We start from the raw sequence: 17797 nt of genomic DNA, 5'->3' as shown, positions 1-17797 counted from the left end.
TTTGGATCAACAATCTTCATGCATTAGAAACCAAAAATCCAATGTCACAATTGATTTTGCTACCTTACCTTGAAAGAAAGGGCAAGACCAAAGTTGAAAATTCTCATTCCTATTTTCACATCCAAACCCATTTGCCTTCTGCCCAAAACGAATCCACCAATCCTACTATATATATATATATATATATATATATATATATATATATATATATATATATCTATATATATATATATATATATATATATATATATATATATATATATATATATATATATATATATATATATATATATATATATATATATATATATATATATATATATATCTGTGTGTGTGTGTGTGTGGAGTAGAGAAAATGCAGAAATAGGGTAACCATAATTCCTAGTTTTAAGAGGATCCATTGATAGCTAGTTTGTACAGTGAATGTGGGTGCAACTGAGACTCAGACCAATGGGACTTGCGAGATAAAGAGGACTTGGTCATGTTGTGGTTTTAACTGTTGTAACAACAACAACCATTGGAGGTTGCAAGCATTGTAAATTCCATTACCCGGATAACTAATAAATAAGAAGGAAAACCCGTTGTGTTTATTTCTTTCTTAAAAATAGAGTCATAAGCACGACATCTATATCATTACCAATCAAAATGAACTTCACATTCTTATCATAATAAATCAAAATTTCTTCCACCTCTCCTTCAAAATGAAATGTGTGTTACAACCAAAAGTTTTCATCTTCCTTTTCAATTGGCTTCTTCCGTTGTCATATCTTCAAACATGACATTATTCCGCAATGTTGCAGTGGGCATCCCATCCTATCTCAAACAACATATGGTGCAACATAGTGTCAACTGTCTTTGCCCAAAATGGGTTCAGCGAGCAAAATATTGTACACATATATATTTGAGCACGCACCCTGCACTCTCCCTAAGAAATCCCTATTCTGCCCTTTTCGCAACATCATGATGATGTGTTGAAGAAGAATTCGACAATGTATAGTCCAACATCCATCATCTCACTGACAATGAAAAAAATATACTTGAATGCTCTAGAAACGTACTGTGCTAACCCCTATTATCACATTTCAAAATTAATTTTTCAACCCGCCCCCATTCTCACATTTCAGAATTAAATTTTCAACGTGCCCCCATTATCACGTTTCAAAATTAATTTTTCAATGTTTACCAGAGTGCTTCTCATGTTGCTAATGACTTGGGGATATTATACATCACATAACTTCTTCCTTCCTGCACGCATTTTGTAAAGTTGAGCCATAGTTGAAATTGCTATAGTGAGATATAAATCAAATTATTCTTCACACATACACAAATGCCCATCTCATAACAGAAAAATATATGCAGAGACCAATATCTTATCCCTGCTGATATATTGAAATGTCTGATGTGGTATTATATATAAATCAAATTATTCTTTACATCCAAAAGCAAAGACAACTATGTGTACAGAAAAATTTTCTTTTGACATTCACATCCGTCCATCCCTGCTCTTATATATCTGGATTAAGCGAGCGAAAGCTTATATATATCTGATTTAGGGAGAGAAAACTGATATATATCTAGATTAAGGGAGCGAAAGTTGTGTGACAAACCTCGCTCACTATGGCCCCAAGAAACCCCAAATCATCGAGATAGAGAGAAGTGTGTTAATCTAGTAAGAACCAATAAAAGTGTTAGCGCTATTGAAGAGATGGGATTTGTGATGCAAATTGCAGATGGAATTACAAATGCTCATATAGAATTCCCATTTAACACATGAAAATTTCATTGATTCACCCACTTCTTAGCATGATAGATGGCTACACAAATGTAAAACAACAAGGGAATTCTACAACAAATCCATATGAAATTTACTCATTTAACAATGGATTTCATGCTAGATCATGCCTACATTCAAATCCATGAGGATTAATATTCTATTTTCTGCACAGAATTCAAAGAGTCACTAATTTTTCTAATATAATTTGTCCAAAAAACTGACTGCATGGAATGGGAATGATTCAAAGCCCACCCATAGATATCTAGCATGGATATCGACCCAAGCCAAACTAGTAAACCAAAAGGACTAAGATAGACCTGCAAGGATGATGTTGTTTCAATGTTATACAAATGAATTATTATATTTTATGTCTTAAAAGTTAATAGTTTCCCATTATCATTGTTAAATAATTTTTGTGAAATTCCATTTTGCCTCAAAATTCAATTTCTAATATGTTTTCTTTCAATGTTGACTCAACAATTATTTTGCAAAGTACAATTCTATTTTCTATGAACAAGTGAATTTATATGAAGCATATCTCAACGCTTGGAAACTGTTGATGCAGGTTTGCAGATCGATTTGAAATTTTACTTGTGGAATATTCAGTGAGATGTCAAAAGATAATCGTGGGAAGAAACCATCAAGGCAAATGGATGTATTATCATACTTTCAAAAGGATCCATCCAAAAATACACATTCTCTTCATGATTCAAGCTCCTTTGAACAATCTGTTATTGAGAGAGAGGTTAACTCTTGTGGAAATGCATTTGATATCCATATGATGGATGAAATAATAGGTTCCTCAAGTGATTAGGGTGAGATAAATGCAGTTTCAACAGAAATTGGTGATGAAAATGTTAAAGATTTTTCCTTGGAAGGTGACACAATCCATTCGCGGAAAAGGAAAAGAGGTTAGTGGACCATAGGGAGACGATTCCAAGAAAATTGGGTCTCAAGTTTTCCATTTATTGAAGAAATGCCTCTTACAAATGACAATGAGGTTTTCCGACAAGTTAGATGTATTGCGTGTAGTTGGAAAACTCAAAAGGTAACGAAATTTCAGATGAACCTAGATGAAAATAAAATTGTAGATGGTAAAGAGAAATCTATTGTTATATGGAAATCTTTTGAGGAATTTCGACATGTTGAATATGCAGAAGAATATAAAAAATATTTAATAAGTAAGAGGAAACTTGAGGCAAGTGGAGGAACCATCATATCTCTATTTGAAAAGACGATGGAAAGAAGTTTATTATCCAAGACGATACAATTGAGCACTGTATTTCACATCTTATCTAAAGGTCGTCCTATGAAAGATTATTCAGATCACATGAAATTTCTATTTTTTCTTCAAGTGCCAAACTTTCCATCTTCTCATTGGTCTGTAACCAGTGGTTAGGAATGGGCAAGTTATCTAGCTCAAGTAGAAAGGGATGATTTGAAAGAGAAGATTGCAAATGCTAGGTTTTTGGCATTGTCTTTCGATGAGGTTATGACTATAGATAATACTTCATGGATTTGCATGAGCTTTTATATGGTTAATGACCATATTAGGCATTCCTATCTACTTGGGATTAAAAATATGAGAGAGACTTCTACAGCTAAAAATAGTTATGAACTTGTTCTTAATGGTTTGAAGGAAAGTGGTATGGATCATTTAATGCTTGCAAAAAAGTTGGTATGTGTTGGAGCAGATGGATCATCGGTAATGCAAGGATAAATGAATGGCCTTTGTGTTAGGCTACAACTATCAACTTCACCATATATACTATGTGTTCATTGTATGGCTTATAGGATGAATCTTGCATTTAAAATAGTAAGCAAGTTTCCATCAGTTTCAAAAGTTGAAGATCTTGTACATGAGACTCATGCATACTTTTCTCGTAGTTCAAAATGATATTTAGAGTTTCAACAATTTGCAGATGGTGTTGTAGATGGTGTTACAGATGGAAAAAAAACTACTGAAAGATGTTGATACAAGATGGATCTCATTAAATGGACCAACTCAATGGCTATTTAGTGAGTTCAAATCTTTGGTAGGGTTGATGTATGAAAATCGCTACAATGTAGACAAAGCTCAAGATCTTCTTTCTCGACTAACTAATATAGAGACATTATTGACATTGGCTGGAATTCTTCCTATGATACATGAAATGAATGTCCTCGTGAAAATGTCTCAGAATCGCACAATGTATATTGCGGAATACACAAATGCGAGAAAGTCAACATGTCTTGCATTGGATAATTTGTATATGATGCCATACTCTTTTACTGGTCCAGAGTTTAAAAGTTGGACTAAGATCATCAATATAGAAAATACTGAAAATTTTTTGACGTTTGATGAAAAAGGGATACAATGTATCGCAGTGTGTGGGTATATTGTTCTCTTTCATTATATTAGTAAGACAGGACGAATCACCAAATATTTCCCCATGTCAAGAGACAAATTTGATAATATTGTGATTTCAGTGAGACAAAATTTGATCGAAATTGCAGCATCACTATCATTAGAGAGAAGAGAATGATTTCCTCGAGATGAATTGTTGGAGGCCATGTGTGTGGTATACCCTCAATATTGGAACAATTGTCAATGTCCAAGAACTTTAAAAGCCAATTTTCAAAAAAGATTAAAATGTTTAGTAGATCATTTTTGCAATAATGTCTCAATACATGGAGGACAAATTGAAGGTATTTTAGATTCATCAAAATTGTATCAACAAGGTGGACGCTTTGCTGAAACAATGTGGAAGCAATATACTTTTTTGGAGAGTCCTAATGAAAATGGTGCTATAACAAGATTATGGACTACTTTAAGTGTTAGCCAATACCTGCAAGAAAACATATCAAAATATTTCAAATTAGCGGATTTGTGTCAAAGCATGATTTTGGGATCAGTGGAGGATGAGAGAATGTTTAGTACATTATCATTCTTGAAGTTGAAGTTGAGGAACAAGCTTGATAAACATGTGGATACATGTTTAAGATTATATGTAACAAAGTATGACATTGACAATTTTCCATATGAAAGAGCGCTAACTCTTTGGCGATCAGATTGTGATAGAAGGGGAGAAAAAAATATAACAAATCTCTCTAATGAACTTGATATAGAACATAATGTTTTGGAGGCTCATAATGACAGTTCATTTAGAGAAGATCATGTTCACAATTTAGAAAATGAGGATCAAGATGAGAATTGGGAAATTGAAGTACCCTAGGACTCTTATTTTGGTATACATGTGCCATTGACCATGCAAGATTACTATATGTCAAATCCAGGTAAAAATAGGTTCTATATTTGTATTTTTCATTGTAACATTACAGCGACATTAATTTGATGCGTGTTATTTTAAGATTGATGTTTCATATTTAAACATTACATTGTTTGTTTCTTATTTGTGACAGGAAATAACGTTGGATTTGATGAGGTTGGGACCTATTTATTTTCACATAGATAGTGTCTGACTATTATTAAATGATAAATAACTAATTTAACAAGACTTTCAAGTCATTTGTTAGCCATTTCTTGTTAGTCATTTGTCAGCCATGCTTTCAAGTCTTTCAAGTACTAAGTTGTTCGAGTCCCCACATTTCCTTAGGATGATTAAGGGATGAGATAACATGAGTCAGTCCAACTCATGCCCCGAATTTACTTTTTACCTGTTGATGTAAGTGTTTTGTTACCACTTATCACCAACAAAATTCTACCATAACATAACCCAACTTGAAGACAACACTTCTCATCTTCCTTTCACATAAAGTTTCTATGGATCTCCCTACTATACTTTCCCGAGACCAGTGTCCCTTCTTGGTAGGTCTCTCCACCATACCACTAATTGCACAATAGACACACACTAGTAACTACCACATTCTACAAATCTCTCTAGTCTCAGTTATTGGTGTCCCTGTCACACTTGACCAATACAATGTTGTAGGTCTATTTTTTATCATATCTTTATTTTTTGTTATTTTGTGTATTTAACTTTAGCACTATACTAGAGTAACGAGTTAGTGTCCTTTGGATTTGATTTTTGATTGGAAATGAAGTCGGATTTGATGAAGCTGGGACCTATTTCTTTTCACATAGATAGTGTCCTAGTATTAAATGATAAATAACTAATTTAAGAAGTCTAACGCTAAGCAACAATGGGCTTATTCAAGTACATGAAATTGTATTGATGTCTAGCTCTGATATCTTAGAAAATTTTAGCGGTTTGTTTGCTGCTTGTTTAGAGGATTTTGTCAAGTTTGAAATTTTTGGTTTGTTTTGGTCATATTTTTTTAGTCGCTTGACTCATTTCATGCATAGATTGATAGATCTAGTTTTATTTTTATAATTATTATTGTTTTCTTTATATATTTGGTGGTTTGAGGAAAGATATTTGATTTGTGGCATGATTTCAGCATATTCACCTTTTAGAATATAGTAAAATATTATTCTTATTTTATATTTACTTGGAAAATAATTATTGATATTTGGAAAGGGAAATAAGCCCTAGGTAGCTAAGTGAAGAGAAAAATGGTCTATGTACTAGGTTCCTGCGCATTCATTATAGGAGACCTATTTGCATGAGACCGACATTCCTTTTATGCAATTACACTTTGTCAAGGCGGAGCTGAGTTTGTTGACCTAGGAAGAATAGTGACAACTGATCATAATGCTAAGGAGATTATAATGTTGGTTTCAAAAGTAGGATTGTGAAAATTGTTTGCACTAGTTCTTATTTTGGTCATATTTACTACCAAATTTGTGTATTGCTGATTTTTTACATTTGTAATGACCTTGTGCAGAGTTGGTTTGAAGATTCCGATGTTAGAGCAAGAAGACTCTCTACAAACCACAAGGACTACATTGTATTGGATGACCAATTCTTGGAGGGCACTCGATGTTCTTGGTGTTTCCGAGTCTCTTTGTTCAAAGCGTCAATGAATACAATGGTATGGCCATAACATCACTTAATTTGATCCTCTTTACTAATCTCCTAATATCATTTTGTTAGGCCCCTATACTACCAGTGTAACCCCTTATTGTTATTAGTACAGCCCCCTTATTAAATTGTTGTACCCATGTAGTCCCCATATTGTTACTATTGTGCCCCATAGAAGCCCACTATTGTTTTTTTTTTTTTCTTTTTTTCTTTTTTTTTTTTTTTCACTACTGGTTCACGGATACCCATGGTCAGTGGGTCTGCTACGTCCAGGATCGAACAACGCTAGGGTGGACCCCACCCGAAGGGGGTCACACCCCTCGGCCTATTTACTGACCTGACCCCAAGAGCTTTCGGGTTTCGACCCTGTGACCTCCCATTGGCGAGGCCCCGACTTGACCGATTGAGCTAACCCTTGGGGCTTAAAGCCCACTATTGTTATTATTGTGCCCTTACATTATTATTGTTATGTCGGCTCTGATTATATTATGACTCCTTAGACTCCTATATATAGAAAGGAGGTCTTGTCATTTGTATCATCGAAGAATTGCTCATTTGTGTAATGTAAAGGAGGTTGCCCCCTCGAAGAGGCTGAATTATAAGGCGTTGATCTCTCTTTTCTATCTTTTTGTGAGTTGGTTTCATAACATTTGGTATCAAAGCCTTTGGATTCTAGGGTTTCGCTACTCTAAACAGGTCATTGTGGAATTTTCGCTATAACTTTGTTTCTGCGACGTTTCAAAAGCTAAAACAAAAACCCATTTGAGAAGAAATCGAGCTGAATCTTGGGTTCAAATTTCATATCTTTTTACACTATATTTGCAGAGATATGATCTGAGGAAGTTGGTCTTTTTGCAGACTCCTGAATTACATTCCAAATAGGTGACCTGGGTAAAATTGTCATAACTTTATCTCTGAGCATCGGATTGAAATTTCGTAAGAAGGTAAATAAAGAGGACGAACTGTAGTTTCTTGTATATTTTTTTCAGAGCCAAAGGTCGAAACAGTGACTCGTGGCACGTCGTACAAGTTCGCTCTACTGAACTAGTCTATAATGAGGTCACTGTGGGAGATTGTGCATAACTCTTTCTTGGAGAATCCAATTTGGATCAGACTGGTGGCATTAGAAAGAGGACACAAAGGGCTACTGCAAGTCACAATTTTAGAACTGGAAGAACTGAAATTACAGAGTTATAGTCGTTTCAAGATTGAGCTCCTAAAATCAAGAAAATGTGATATGAGAAAGTTTGATGGCAAGGATCCGGTAAATTGGATACTTCAGATGGAGCAATATTTTGATCTACATGGTGTACAACTGTTACAAAAGGTATGTATTGCATCTTCATATTTAGAACCAGATCAATTATTATGGTATAAAGGGCTTTGTTCTTGTAAACAACTTGTTACGTGGTCAATTTTCACAGAGGAAATGATAGCACATTATGAGGATATAAAGAGCAACACCTTCTTTAAAGCAACACCACAACAATTGGAAAGAGTAAAAGAGCTTTGTTACATAGTGGAAAGTAAAATTATGGAAACAAGGAAGTCTACCCCTCACAGCTATAATAATAGAAGCGTTGTTTCTCCTAGCCTTCCACAACCTACAAGGGTTACACCACAACAATTGAAAGAGAAAAGAGAAAAAGGGCTTTGTTACAATTGTGATAGCAAATGCACTAAAGGTCATAAGTGTGCTGAGAAGAAATTATTTTACATAGATTATGAAGAGGAGGAAGAAAAGGATCAAGAAACATCGAAAGAAGAGTATATACACCAGGAACCAATCCCAGAGAAAGAAGAAATGAATCTGACCATATCTTGTAAAGCATTAGCAAGAATTACCACTCCTCAAACTCTCAAGATAGAAGGACATATCAAGAAGAAAAAGGTTCAAGAAGTGAAAGATCACATCGAGCATCAAGAAATGAATCCGACCATATCTTGTAAAGCATTGGAAGAAATTACCACTCCTCAAATTCTCAATATAGGACATATCAAGAAGAAAAATGTTCAAGCAGTGAAAGATCACATCGAGCATCAACAACAAGTTCTCCAACTTTTAAAGGATAACGCCACTTTGGTGCAAAATCGAATGAAACAATAGGTAGATCAACATTGTAGTGAAAAATGTTTTGATGTAGGTGATTGGGTATTTTTACTGCTACATCTCAAGAAAGCTATTTATGAGAAGGAAATGTTGGAAATACTACATGCACTTAAGAAATGGCGACCTTACCGAATAGGAAGACACTTCAAGGTAAAAATGGATCATGATAGTCTTAAATACTTTTTAGAACAAATATTATCTATAGAAGAATAGAAAAAATGGGTCACAAATATATTGGGTTATGAGTTTGACATCATCTATAGAAAAGGGAAGCAAAATTTTGTTGCAGATGCACTCTCAAGAAAGGATGAGGATGTGGAAGCATTGTTTCGTGCTATTTCTATTATCCAACTAGATTGGATAAACGAAGTAAGGGATGAATGGAAGAAGGATGAAGTGTGGCCACTCATTCAAAAGTTGCAGAAGATCCCAATTCAAACAATATTGCCAGAACTTGAAGAGGAAGGAAAAATCATATTGGAACCTGGAGCGGTCATAGAAACAAGAACCCAACAGCTACGAAATTGATCAATTTCAGAGTATCTCATCAAGTGGAAGAACTCACTCGCTGAAGATTCCACATGGGAGGACAAGAATATTCTACAGAAGCATCAAGAACTACTCAAGCGTTGAGGACAACACTTTTTGAAGGAGAGGGGCATGTTAGGCCCCTATACTACCAGTGTAACCCCTTATTGTTATTAGTACAACCTTATTATATTGTTGTACCCATGTAGTCCCCATATTGTTACTATTGTGCCCCATAGAAGCCCACTATTGTTATTATTGTGCCCTTACATTATTATTGTTATGTCGGCTCTGATTATATTATGACTCCTTAGACTCCTATATATAGAAAGGAGGTCTTGTCATTTGTATCATCGAAGAATTGCTCATTTGTGTAATGTAAAGGAGGTTGCCCCCTCGAAGAGGCTGAATTCTAAGGCATTGATCTCTCTTTTCTATCTTTTTGTGAGTTGGTTTCATAACACAGTTCAATACATCAAATTGTTCTGTTTTTATGGAATTTAGAGATACATCAGTAATGTTATTTTGTCTTGGAAATAATAAATTATTTTGTTCTGAGATCACCCAGTTTGAGTTGTTCATTGTAGCCACCACTTGATCCTTTAACACACATTTGAAATTCAAAGCGTAATAAAGCTCTTTTAGTTGCTTTCCAGAAGAAGATAGCTACAAGCCAATGAATATTACTGCGATTAAACTAGATGTTGCACTTGGTACCATAGGCCTTGTAATAGGGTTGTACTCCATTTCAGTATATGGCAATAGACTGATTTCTAATTGCTCCATGTACCCACATATGATATAATATATTACCCACATAATTGTAACACTTTGAAATCAGTTCTATATTCTTTATTTTGTCAGGTGAAAGAAAATTACAATTATCCTTTTTCATTTTTGGCTCGCTGAATATACAAAGAGAAAATTTCTTAACAGTATTGCTTAATTTGACAACAGTTTTACTTTTATTTGATACAAGAGTGGAGGTAGTCTTATATTTTACCTATTTCTCAGTAGTTTTTCTCCTTCGGCAACAACATCATCCTTCAACAAATACATTCCAGCTTGTAGAGAGGAAAGTTGATGTTTAGTAGAGGGCCCATAAGAGATCCTCTAATGGAGGTGCAGTAGTTTAGTAGGATCACTGGATGAGGCGCATGTATGAATGTATTATCTTCAATTAGGTAGGCACAGTTACCCATCCACGGGAGGGCATGCATGAATGTCTATTCTGTGAATGGTGCAGTTTTCTAAGTGTGTTGGGTGCATGAGTTCATGCATTCAGTCTACCCTACTGGGTCTTGTATTTGAAGCAGTGTTATCCACACATGATGGTGATATCCACTAGGTGCATTAGGGTTAGGGTTAGGGTTAGGGATATTCGATGAAGCTAGATTCAATGGTTCAAGTCCTATAAAAGCTAGACTGAAGAATTACAAAGAAATGATTGGACACACATCTAACTTAAAAGTGACGACTCACAATTCCTATGGAACCTTGCGCTATGTTGCTATGGATAGTGCTTACCTGTGACCTTATACCTCTACAAATTTAGTTGAGATCTATAGGGGGAATTATAATTTTCCCTAGAGCTAATTCCCCCTACTATTTGACCTCATGGAAGATCTACTCAAATAGTGGAGCGCGAGGCTTGAGGTGAGGTGAGGTTCTTTCTATGCACATATTTGAACCCTTAAAAATGTCATTCCTAGGCTAGGGTGGACCGCTGTATCTAGAATACGTTCTTGCTAGTTTTACACACTTACCTCATGTTGTTCTCAGCCAGATTTTCCATTCTAATTCAAACAAGAATCTCCCACATATGTTTCATTGCATATATATCCTAATATTGGAGATTTCCATTAAGCATATTGCATGTATCATAATATTGGATTTCACCCTCCTACTCAAGTAAAATCAGGATGAGTGCAACCTGTCTTCCCATGAGATTTCATTTTTTATCTTATGCATCTATTTACTTTATTAAAAATATAAATGATTGACATCCATGGAGGACTAGTGCTCTACCCTCTAATCAAGATGTTTATCAGCATATTTCTCTGGTTATTAAAGGAAAACAACAATTATGAGGGAGGGATGTGCTTTAGAAGAGCCTACTTTCAGCCTGTGGTTGTAATTATTATTGGAAATCAGTGTAGGTAATTGCCAACAGGTTTGTGATCATAACTAGAAAGAAGCTGATACTTTAGAAAGGTTGCGCTCTAATAGAGGTTGTTTCAATTTACCAATTGATTTAGAGCATGCATAGAATGGTACTGTCATTGTAAAATTGACTTGGACCATGGTTAACACATGCAAGATAAAAACAACAATATGAGAAGAGGTGCACTCCACATGAGGGTATTTTGAGCAGATTTCATACTTCTAGCATGCAATTAAGTTTGTTTATCTTGGAGAAAGGAAGAGTATCAAGGGGGTGAGGGAGGTGATGGGTGAGTTACAATCATGTAGAAAGGTAGTTAGTTCTCCATGTAGAGAATATTCTACTTCAGTTTTGATTCTACTTCAGTTTGATCCCTTTCTCTCTCACACACAAATGCCCAGGACACACTGCTCTCTCTTGGATTCTACAAAGAAGTGGAGACAAAAGTGCATGAGGTGAGATTCATTCTTACATTTTAGTGGTGCTTCACCTTCACCACAGTCTTACATCCTTCTAGACTTGATGGCACTTCCATTATTTCTTGCTGGAGATTGGCATGACATTTGTTGGTTTATTGTATCTCTGATTAATTTATGCCTCTATATTAATATATCAGATGGATTCAACATGTTTTTTCATAGTTCTTTGAATTTCATCTTGCTTCTCAAGGAACTCGTGCAGCAGGGCTTGTGTTGTCATTTTTATGCACTTGTTTTTAATCCCTCTTTCACTCAACCCACATATCATCTCTCGTCCTTTTCCATTTTGTTGTTGTAACTTAATTAGAGAAACTAGTCCCACTCTCTACAATTTTATTTACAAGTTTTTCCATGTCCTTAGGTGCTTTTTGGGTGCTTGAGGGAAGCTTAGTTTCCTGATTCATTTTGAGTTTAAAGGCAGATCCACACATAAGAAAAACTGCATACAGACGTTTTAGGGACATCCCCCTATGGATGGAAAAGCACCAACCCGAACGAAGAGGCATCTATCAATGACATTGTTAGACAGTCTATGGTTATCGCGTTGATCTATTCATTCTTTTTAATGTATATTTTGCGATGCTAAGTATTGATCTACAAATATAATACATAGCAGGTAGAAATTAATCAACAAAAAAGAAACACACATTTATATAAGAAAACATAGGTATCAACAAAAACACTAGGAAAATTCATTACAACAATCATCCCTAGAGCAGCTCTCAAGGAACATCCCGTCTCATTCGATATCACATGGAATGGAACACATCTTCCTTCCTTTGACACACTCTATAATTGATTTAACAGGTCAAGCCCATGCAATAATAGCACTATTACAACACCAATTTTGGTCCATTACAAGAAATTTTTGGTCCATTATTCCAATAGGTTTAATGATATTGCTATTCCTAACAATAGTTGCACAAAAGTTCATAAACATAAAAAACAAGGAGCACAATTTTTATTGATACGAGGATGCTGGAAGCAGAGCATTGCCAAAGATTTGATAGCAATGCACATATATATAATCATTTTGACACAGTCTTCTAATCCCTATATTTCTCTACCTAATTTTATATTCACTCACACATATGTAGACTCGGTGTCCTGGAAAACAAAGGTAAGACCGTATATTTATGCATATTTTCTTGCTTTCTAACTAAGCATTTCGAAAAACAATACCAAAATTGAAAAATATGTAGGAATTCTTCTAGAGGTAAACTATTAACATTGTTGGACATGATGTGCTTTTATTCTTAAGTTCAACATGTCATGAAAATTGCTCTGGGTCTATCAGAATATCACACATAGGCAAATGGCTATCAAAAATGCACATTGACATTGACAATAGGAATATCTGCACAATAACTTGTTTTTGGTCTGTATAATATATCAAGCTGGGATGGGAAATTCACATATCATTACTACCCTGGCCTTCATGAAACTGAGTGATCTTGCAGATTTTTATTTTGTAGCCAGAAAGCATTATAATGTTTAATGAGCCTGTGCCTGAAGCAATCCATCTCTGATCTGCTCAGCAACATCACAGACTGCACCAGGTCCATGAGGGATGAATATTGAAGATGATTTTGAAGATGCCCCTATCTCTTTCATTACGTCAAAATATTGTGTCACCAAGATCATGTCCATCACATCTTTTGCAGTTGTCTCGGGCACATTGGCTGAGAAAGAAAGTACACTATCCCTAAGGCTATCCACAATTGCTTGTCGTTGACGAGCAATACCCAAACCAGACAAATATTTTGCTTCTGCTCCAGCTTCTGCTTTTTTAATTTGCAAGATTTTCTCTACCTCAACTTTGTGTTGTGTTGCCACCCTCCACCTTGCAGCTGAAATTGAGATTCAATAGACAAGTTACATGAATTAAATGGAAAACACTGTAAAAGAAATGTGAAGAAAATATAAGACAACTAAACCAAAAATATGAAAAACTTGAGCAATAATTCCGAGTTCATGCGCTTTTTTTGCAAGGTTAACTATGAGAAGATACTGGATTTTAAAAGAAAATCTACATTAGGGATGCTATCCACAAAATATAATTTTATAAGAAAGAATCTCTCAATATAAAATAGGGATGTTCTACAAAGGGTACCTACTCCTTTACTTAAAATATTGTAAATAGCAAGCAATCAACGTTAGGGTGTAGTTGTGTATAAAAAATTCCATTCTAACTTCAATATGCCAGAGAATGCTTGCCTACGTTTATTTCATTCATTGCCTTCTCCACAGTTTCACCGAGTACTACATCAATGATGAGACTTTGCACTATCTGAAATCCATAGTTTGACATAGCCTGTATCCAAAAAGAAGACAAGATTGGAAAGAATGCTCAAAGCTTCTATTACAAAACCAAAAGAACCATTCACAAAATCATAACAGGCAATGCAATAGCTGCCCTTCAATATGCAAATAACATGAAGGTATTTTCCCCACTGAAAATCAAACAAGAAACATGCAATAATTTTTTATTTTGTATTCATCCTTATTTAAAAACAAACCGAACATGAACTGTCTTTACTCTTTTCTTAGTTTTACCTTTTCAAGTTCCACTTCAACTGCTTTAGCAATGTCATTCTTTTGCTCAAAAACTTCATCCAAGTTCATCTTTGGGACGCTTTGCCTGAATGACTGAACATGAAAACATGGACATGAGCTCAAATAGCTTTATTGTCAAGACTTGGTTTCATTAATTTACTGAAAGTGCATGCTTAAGTGTATGAAATCCTTATTACCAACATCTTGTATTCAGAAAATGTCAACTTGAATGTGCAGGACTACAATGCATTATGACAGTTGCAAGAAGTGCACTTTTGGGGGACTTTTTTGGTTATTCTGATCACAATTCTTTTCTATGGGTTATGATGGATGATTAAATATGTATTTTTACATAGGCCTTCGTTTTATTTCTTTGTTCTGCTTCAAGCTCTAGTGGATGACATAGAGGATGGGCTCCTATGGGAGAGATGTCCCATTTGAGTTACTGAACCATGAAACTTCTTCAACAATTTGTTTCTATAGTGGATCGGTTGGGAATATATAGTAAGTTTGAACTTCCTTAACATGCCTCAACCTAGCAGTGAGAGGTTCTGTAGGTGAAAATTTTCCAATTCCTAAAACATTGTTTTTTGAAGTTTTTTACAGGAGAAATTCCAAAGAAAATCATAAAGATTATGAAATTTAAGGGACTTTCATTGGAGAATGTTATAAGTCATTTGCAATTATCCATTAGAAAAGAGACTATATTTTCAAAGTCAAAAAAATCACATGGTTATTTAAAATTTAAATTTATATTAGCAGGATATCCAAAAAGAATACAAATTTGAGTCAAGGTGATGTAGAATTAGTGTGTTAACCTTTTCAATCTCAAGAACATAAATTAGCATGATTTCTATCAATCTAATTGTAGAGTCTATTATATCATGTCTTTCTTGTATTTTACAAAGTTAAGCAAAAAAAGGTACTACCACCCCCAGGCACTCTTTAGATATTGAACAAATTTGATTGGCTCTAATGAATGGCAACGGGACAACCACTACCAAAAGTAGGAGGCTGGGTGATAACCATCGGGTTCCCCTGATGGACCACTATAGCTAGTGCCACCAATGTAACTCAGGTAAGGATCCCTTCACCCTAACCAAATGATGGACACCCCATCTATATGGGTTGGGAAACCGTGCCTGGTTGCCCCTGAAGGCCCACTCGGTGATATATGGGTGGTAACCATAATAGCTCAGCAAGGCAGCCTTGCTCCCTAACATCATCCGTGAATCTGGCCAGCAAGCAATGGGATCAGCTTAGTTGGTATTAGGAAAGAAATGATATCACCTCCTTCTGAGGTCACCTCACTGTAGGGTTATTTGGCCTGGCATGGCTGTGGTTTGGGCCAGCCAGCTTCCCGCGGAAAATAAAGGAACCCCTATATAGCATGTCCTCTCCACAGGATAACTAAGGTTAGTTGACCTGTTTGTTGTGAGAGGATGGATGGGAGACTGTGGTAAGGCAACAGGGCTTCCATCCAGGGTATGGCAACGGGAAGTGGCCAATCACGTGAACTGAGCTTACCTTAGAAGAGTTAGCCGTCCCAGTGGGGGCTACAGGAGTAGCCATGACCTGCCGTAAGCTATGAGCTGGGGCGGTAGCTAGCGAGGTACTGGATCTGGATGGTTCATCTTGGTTCCAACAAGGCATGGTGTTCCTGAGTTTGACGCCATCTCAGGAATGAAATTGGTTATACTCGTATGCAGCTCACTCAATGCAGGCAATACTGAGCTTGAAGCAATACTGAGCCATCAGCCATTGGGTGCAAATAATAGTATGCCACACCTTTAAAAAGGGCCTCAACACCCCTATGCCTTGCCCTAGAATCACTAATGGCACTGAGTCAAGGTGGGCTATCATTAATGAGGGATATCTCCCACTGCTGCATAGTTAAGTGACATGTGCAAGGTGCCCGGGTTAGCCAACAAGGGCTTTGTGCCTTAGCGGATGTTCCATCTATGCTTTAGGTCCGGAGGTTTCATATCTGTCACAATCTATGAGGGCACCCTTCGCCCTTTCTATCATACTAACACCTACAATCAGGTCACATTCACACAATCTATGAGGGCACCCTTTGCCCTTTTGGTACAATATATGAGGGGTTATATGAGGAGGTTATATTAGGAGTTTTTGCCCTATTATGCAGTGGTTAATATCCCCATCAAGGCCGAAGGCTCAAGGTTCAAGGTTTAAGGAGAGGAGGGGCCCATCAATGGGACCTGTATCAGGAGACCCCCTCTGGGCCAAAGGCTTAAGGGTCAAGGTTGGGTGGTTCAAGGAGGGGCCCCATCAAGGATGTACCAAATCTTGTCTCTATGTTTTTGTGTGTGTAGAAATACTGACTGCATCTAAAGAGACTGTATGGGGCCATCTTGGAACACTATTAGTTTCTCATTCTAGGTTTCATATGGTAGTACCTCTAGAGGGATGATAAAATTACAACAAGGGGAAAATATTTTTGCTTAGTCATATTGTTCCTTATACTAGGATGCAAATGATAATATACTTGGAGGGATGATGAAATTATAGCAAGCGGAGAAAAGTGTTGCTTCATTATATAGTGAAAAAGGCTTGAATGTGGGAATTGGAGTAAGTTAAAATTTATTCATTAAGGGACTAGACCCAAGGACTCTCAAATCCCTTCAACAATACAAGGCTTATCATTACGAAGTATTTTGATTGCATAATTTTGTTTAAAATTATATCCCCCAATTAAACTATAAAGTTTTAGGAACTTATCCTAGCAAGTGTTGATGAATAATGAAATATTATTGATGATGATACTAGAGATCCTTATCGATGTAGCAGAAGAACATACATAGAGAATGAGGCAGACGACAAGCTAAGATTTTCTTGTCCATTAACCTCTAAGAAGGCCAATACAAACCACAAATCAATGATCCACGCTTGTTGGTTCGAAACACATCAACAAATGAATTATAATATAATTTCCGCCGAAAATTCTTCTCAAAAAACTTAATATAGATCACAAGAACCTAAATTCAACTTATTATACTATTTTTCTTTGTTTTTTTTTATATATATAATATGATTGTTTTCAAAATACATATGAAACCCTTTGTCCTTTGTCCTTTGTTGTTGAAGTAACCACAGACACTACAAGAAAATTTTTAGCCCTCCGAAAAAAAGGATTCGGTTGATTCTATTTATTGATTGAACATGTGTGGATAGTTGAAGGCTTAGTGAGCTTCTCGGTGGAAATGTGATAAGTGATTCGTCAGATTTTACAACACTATT

General features: G+C 35.8%; 1 protein-coding gene and 1 pseudogene across 1 annotated transcript; one reads left to right on the top strand and one right to left on the bottom strand.

Moving 5' to 3' along the window:
- LOC149255573 ((R)-linalool synthase 2, chloroplastic-like) overlaps positions 1-17797 on the top strand; it is a 149499-nt pseudogene that overhangs the window by 90809 nt on the left and 40893 nt on the right.
- LOC149255574 (hypersensitive-induced response protein-like protein 1) lies at positions 13279-16108 on the bottom strand. The gene is made up of 4 exons (XM_089460924.1): positions 16064-16108; positions 14537-14629; positions 14198-14294; positions 13279-13830 (listed from the first exon to the last, which is right to left on the bottom strand). The coding sequence occupies exons 1-4, from the start codon at positions 16106-16108 to the stop codon at positions 13475-13477; spliced, it is 591 nt and encodes a 196-aa protein (XP_089317050.1). The 3' UTR covers positions 13279-13474.

This window comes from Pinus tabuliformis, chromosome 7 (assembly GCF_031772625.1).
Source record: "Pinus tabuliformis cultivar Carrire ecotype Pingquan chromosome 7, CPIR1, whole genome shotgun sequence".
NCBI classification, from domain to species: domain Eukaryota; kingdom Viridiplantae; phylum Streptophyta; class Pinopsida; order Pinales; family Pinaceae; genus Pinus; species Pinus tabuliformis.
Note: the sequence above shows the minus strand (reverse complement) of the source record. Positions and strands in the feature narration are given on the sequence as shown.

Bases quoted from the DNA above. Each gene is read 5' to 3' on its own strand.
- LOC149255574 (XM_089460924.1), bottom strand. From the start codon at position 16,108: ATGGCTACTCCTGTAGCCCCCACTGGGACGGCTAACTCTTCTAAG. The intron at 14,295-14,536 runs GTAAAACTAAGA...TTTTGGATACAG, and splicing joins TTGAAGTGGAACTTGAAAAG to GCTATGTCAAACTATGGATT. The intron at 13,831-14,197 runs GCAAGCATTCTC...TCTCAATTTCAG, and splicing joins AATGAATGAAATAAACGTAG to CTGCAAGGTGGAGGGTGGCA.